The sequence below is a fragment of the Triticum aestivum genome, chromosome 3A, assembly GCF_018294505.1.
Source record: "Triticum aestivum cultivar Chinese Spring chromosome 3A, IWGSC CS RefSeq v2.1, whole genome shotgun sequence".
Classification (NCBI taxonomy): Eukaryota; Viridiplantae; Streptophyta; class Magnoliopsida; order Poales; family Poaceae; genus Triticum; species Triticum aestivum.
Window position 1 is genome coordinate 722238630 of NC_057800.1, and position 5336 is coordinate 722243965.

The 5336-nt window shown below is 42.5% G+C and overlaps 1 protein-coding gene across 1 annotated transcript; it reads right to left on the bottom strand.

The window, feature by feature from the left end:
* Positions 1–2644: 2644 nt before the first annotated feature.
* On the bottom strand, positions 2645–5124 carry LOC123063494 ((DL)-glycerol-3-phosphatase 2). Its single transcript, XM_044487293.1, has 6 exons — positions 4886–5124; positions 4496–4720; positions 3455–3515; positions 3209–3356; positions 3020–3096; positions 2645–2937 (listed from the first exon to the last, which is right to left on the bottom strand). The coding sequence occupies exons 1-6, from the start codon at positions 5100–5102 to the stop codon at positions 2814–2816; spliced, it is 852 nt and encodes a 283-aa protein (XP_044343228.1). The 5' UTR covers positions 5103–5124; the 3' UTR covers positions 2645–2813.
* Positions 5125–5336: the final 212 nt, after the last annotated feature.

Sequence of the window (5336 nt, forward strand, 5' to 3'; positions counted from 1 at the left end):
ATCCGCCATAGTCACCGAAAGTTTGGGCAGCACAGGAAAGTTGTGGGGTACAAGAACAAACTTCAGACGGTCCTGATGGGTTGCTTGTTTCTGATGGATCAAGTTCTGTTAGGAACAAAGCAAGTAATCCAGAAATAACCAATAATGGAAGTATACCACCAGATGCAGAATCCCACCACAAGGCTGAATGGGTAGAGCAAGATGAACCAGGTGTTTATATCACTCTCACTGCCTTGCCCGGAGGGGCTAACAGTCTCAAGCGAGTTCAGTTCAGGTAAATACATTCGAAGCCTATCCGAAAGAGAACTTTTGTATCCACTCCCGTACCTTTTCATCTTTGTCGCCCATTCGTGTTGAGCTGGTTCAACATTTCAGTATTCGACTTTGTGGCTGCAGCCGGAGGAGGTTCAGTGAGAGACAGGCAGAACAATGGTGGTGGCAAGGGAACAGGGCAAGGGTGTACCAGCAGTACAATATTCACATGATTGACAAATACTCCCTCCGTTCCTAAATACTTGTCTTTCTAGGCATTTCAACAAGTGACTACATACGGAGCAAAATGAGTGAATCTACACTTTAAAATATGTCTACATACATCCGTATGTAGTAGTCATTTGAAATGTGTAGAAAGACAAGTATTTAGGAACGGAGGGAGTAGATTGCAGGCATGGATCGCGAGATTGCATCTCATTTACTTGACTCGTACAAAAAAACTTGATTACAAGTGGAGACGAGGCCTTATAAAAAGGAAATGAAGGACAGGTTTTTAGTTTTACATAATTATTTTCTCTACCCTTTCCTTTTTTCCCTGTGTGAAAGTTAGGCTCTTGCAGAAGTAATGCAAAGGCTCATTTGCCACCCAGCTTTTCATTTCAATAGATGGTGTGCGTTGTTGCATGGGTCTACTTGTAATGTTGAATATTGTTAGGGGTTGAAAATTATGTGGAGTCTTTTTACCTGAAAGTCAAAGAATAGATGTATTACCAGAAATGTGGAGTCATTCTACCATTTAAGGGACCTCTCTCAATTCAGCATGTTCAATAATAGCATTAAATACAAAATTCCAATGCTCATTCTCACTTGCTTTATTTATTTCCAGAGCTATTCCTAATAAGATTACCACTCACCAAACATGGAAGGGGATTATCATGATACACCCTGGACAGTTCTGCTAAAAAGGCAGATTTTCCATCAATTTGAGCATCTCCATATATAGTAAGAAAGTTCCAACGAAATTTCACAATTTTATCAAAACACCAAGATCCTAACAAAGTAAACTTCAATCTGCACTTGTACCACATCCAGCAAATCATCATCAACACCCACCAAAATACTTCCAGATCTACCTCTAGGAGGTGATCAATTCCATACAAAATTCTTTCCACCACACAAATTATGTAGTTCATTTTTAGTGAAATCAGCTTTAATGGTTTCTTGTAAACCAATAAAATCCAGCTTTCTTTCCAGAATTAAATCCCTAACAAATCTCTTTTTGATATCCTGCCAAATTCCTCTGACATTCCAGAACAAACCTATCATTTCTAACAATAATAATTCAAGCAGAAAAACTATCAAGATTTTTTCCTAGGCTTTTTAATGCCACCAATGGAAACAGTGTGCTTCACACAGCCAATAGCTGGTGAGCCACTTTCAACTTTTGTCGGAGGACAACTGGCTCCAACTTCTGTGAGGCAATCAAACTTGAGACTTCCTGCCGATCTTTCAGTGGTGATTGTCATGACAGGCTCAGGAATAGGTCTTGCACCCTTCCCTGGTTTCTTGCAAGTTTGGTGATGTTCAATGATAGTTTTGCGACTTGTTGTTGACTATTCGGTCAAAATACTGAGCTGGGTCGATCAATCCTTTTCTTTTTGGATGCAGAAACAGCAAAATCGGATCAGTTCAAAGGCCGAGGGCTTTGTGGACAGAAGGTAAATATTTGAGGGATGTGTGCCAAGAGACGATTCCCAAGACACATAAGATTCATGGGCCAGAATATTCGTTCATCAGTAGATTAAAAAAGTGTATCAATGAAAGATTACTGACATAGGACTAAGATCTAATGTTCTACAAGCTTCATGCTTTCCTCTTTTTTCTTTCCTTTCTTTGTAAGATTGGAGAGGTTTTTGTACCTGTATATTATATATATTCTTGTGAATTCTTTATGCATAAGATGAGGACAATTTCAGCAATAAACCTATGATAATGTGATGATATTTTGTAGCTGGTGGGCAAATGATGCTTATTTCTCCTTTCCTCGTTCCTGCATGTCATTTTCACTTTGTTATCTATTTTAATGAAACAGCAGGGCCCATGCTGCATAATATTCACCTTATTGCTTGAACTTTAGCAAATATTCCAAAGAACTAGGGTAGTTCTATCCAGAAAATATGTGGCATCACACACTTATGCTGCAACGTTTCAGGTCTGCTAAATTTTTGCTCACAATGTTTTGTTCAGTTTTAAGTTCAAGTTTCAGACATGGACATACCGAAACTGTACTTGTCTCCTTAGCTAACAGTAAGCAAACACAGTACGAGATAGGTGTTCTTCAAATACCTAAGGTATATCACTGCTAGAAGAATCATACAATAAACATAAAACAAAGTTTCAAGAAAAAAAATAGTTTAGGCACACGTCAAAATTGATGGGAGGGTCTTTATTGAAGTATATGCAGTAGCTTGCTATCACCAAATCAGACACAGCAAGAATGTTCAATGGTTACCCACTAACCCTAATCACAATTCCAGCTTTTGCATATGTAAATCAACCTGCCAATGTTCTGTTACTCACTTGAACCTCCTCAATTTCCACTACTCTTTAAAAGGTGGCAAGCCCCATTCGGTCGGGTTGAAATCTAACAGGGAACTGAGGACTTGGTCAGCATCTTTCTGATACGAAACATCCAGCCTCGGATCTGGGACCATCACTGCATACCTGCAAAGGAAAAAAAACATAGTTTGCACTTCATGCCCCAGTAGCCAAAAGGCACAGTTGTGTAACTGCAGTTGTCACTTACATGCCAGCATTCTTAGCTGCTCCTACACCTGATGGCGCATCTTCAAAGACCAAGCACTTACTTGGTTCTACATTACCCTAAAAGCACAAATACAAGGCAATCATATCAGGTGAAAAGAAAGAGTGTGCACAATGTTCTGAAGGACATAGCAATAACATTACAGAAGTTCTAAAACAATAATTCTAATACCTCAAATCTTCTCATGGCAGCAAGGAAAATATCAGGAGATGGCTTGCCAGCCTTCACCTCTGGGTCATCCCCCATGACAACATGATGCATCAAGGCAAACATTTCCTGGTGGTTCTGTGTCTTCAGTGCAAAATGACGTTTATGGGATCTGAAAGACACCATAAATAAATGATTCTAACTTAGTAAAGAACAAAGAGCAACGAAGAAGAGTGCAGTGAGGCCAAGTGATTAATATAGAGAAATTACCCTGTCGCGACACAGATAGGTATTTCGTTTGCATGGAGATGATGAATCAATCGTACTACCCCTGCAAGACAAACGATTCATTATCCACCATAACTCCATAAGCAATATCATATACATATATGTAATCAGTATGCTACTCCAAGTCATTTATGTGCCAAAAACAGCTCAAATAAACAAGAAAGACAACCACATGATACATTTTAATATAGCAGTGAGTAGGAAAATAAATGATGTCCAAATGGTGGATTTTATGTTCTCTTGAGTGGTCAGTTGCTTCAGCCTAGTCTTATACAGTTGCAACTATTATTTCTATAAATGCGTCGAAGCACAAGTTTTGCGTTTTCTCGGGGAAAAATATTGAATGTTTTTTACCTTCCAGTATAGAGATTCTTTCAGTATGTTCAATCAATGATTGCGTCTGATTATATTATATCAACTGAAGATAGATCTCATGCTACCAAGTACCAACATTTTCATGAAACAAAGGACACCCAGAATTAAATCCCTTAAATTCCGTTCTAAATCATTGGTTTAATAGTGTATAATTATACTCCCTCCGTAGTTAGTGCTAGATACATCCATTTGAGCCACAAGCTTTTTGGATTGGAGGGAGTAGTACATAAGAACATGGCCCGAGTGCCATCAGCACAAGGTGGCATATTGTCTTGGGCAGCCTATATTAGTACATCGTGTGGTAAAAACTGAAAGCAGAGGTTCACGCCAAATGAATTGGCAAGGCATGCCCTTAATACTTTCAGTTCCTCATTTTTCTGCCATGTGACATTAAACTAGTAATAGAGATTGTAGCAACCACAAAAGCAACCGAAGCAATTACTGAACAGCTTATTACATCGACTTAAAGGATCTTCTACAGCTCAAATTCCTTTACTTGTTTTCCCCATCTAACAGATTATCAAGTCATGTTAAACTAAACCTGCAATTCAGTTGCCCACCCACTGACAAGTGACAAAGCTTGACACATCACTTATACACAGATAAACGACCCAAAGAGTTTCTATCATTAGAAGGGGAGAAACGAACCGGGCAGGACGGCGCAGGAGGGGAAGAGCTCCTGCAGCATGCCCTCGCGCTCCTCGAGGAACTGCTCCGGGGTGAGCAGGCCGGCGAGGCCGCACTCGTCGACGAAGATGCGCGCCGACTCGGCGGCCTTCTTGCCCATCATCTTGGCCTTGAGGGACCAGTCGAACACCTTGCCGTACCTCGCGAGGATCTTCTCCTGCACCTCCGTGTAGAACCCCTCCGTGTCTGCGCCCGTCCGCACCAAGCCATGGAATCAGGCAAGACAATGGAAACAATAGGGTGCAAGAAGCTACCAAATCCAACCATCCAAGAAGCTACCGACAGCCCAGGAACCGGTCCGGATACCAAGAATCGAGGGAGGCGGGGGAAGGGGGAGTGGGGAGCGGGTACCGAGGAGGAGGCCGTCCATGTCGAAGATGACGTGTGAGACGGTGGCCCTGGGCGCCGGCGCTGCCTGCCCCTCGCCAGCGTCCACCGATGCCATTGCCGCGCGAGGGAAGGAGAGAGATCTGGGGGATTTCGGCGTGCGGATCTCGCGCGGCTGCTGAGCTCGTCCAGCCGACCGGATGATTGCTCCAGCGAGGTGAGCTCGTGCAGCTTGGAACATTATGGACCGGGCCAAATCTGCGCCTGTCCTAGCTCGCTGCAAACGAACAGAATGGCTAAACGGGCCGCCACGGCTCGGCCCGTGCTAATGGTGCCAGGCACAGCACGGCTATATATACATAATTAAAAAAAACATCAAAAGGATATACGTGTCGTGCCAGCCCGCATGCTCAAACTAGTGGCCCAAGCACAGATCATGGCGTGTGACGTGCCTCGCACGACCCGATTAGCCCGT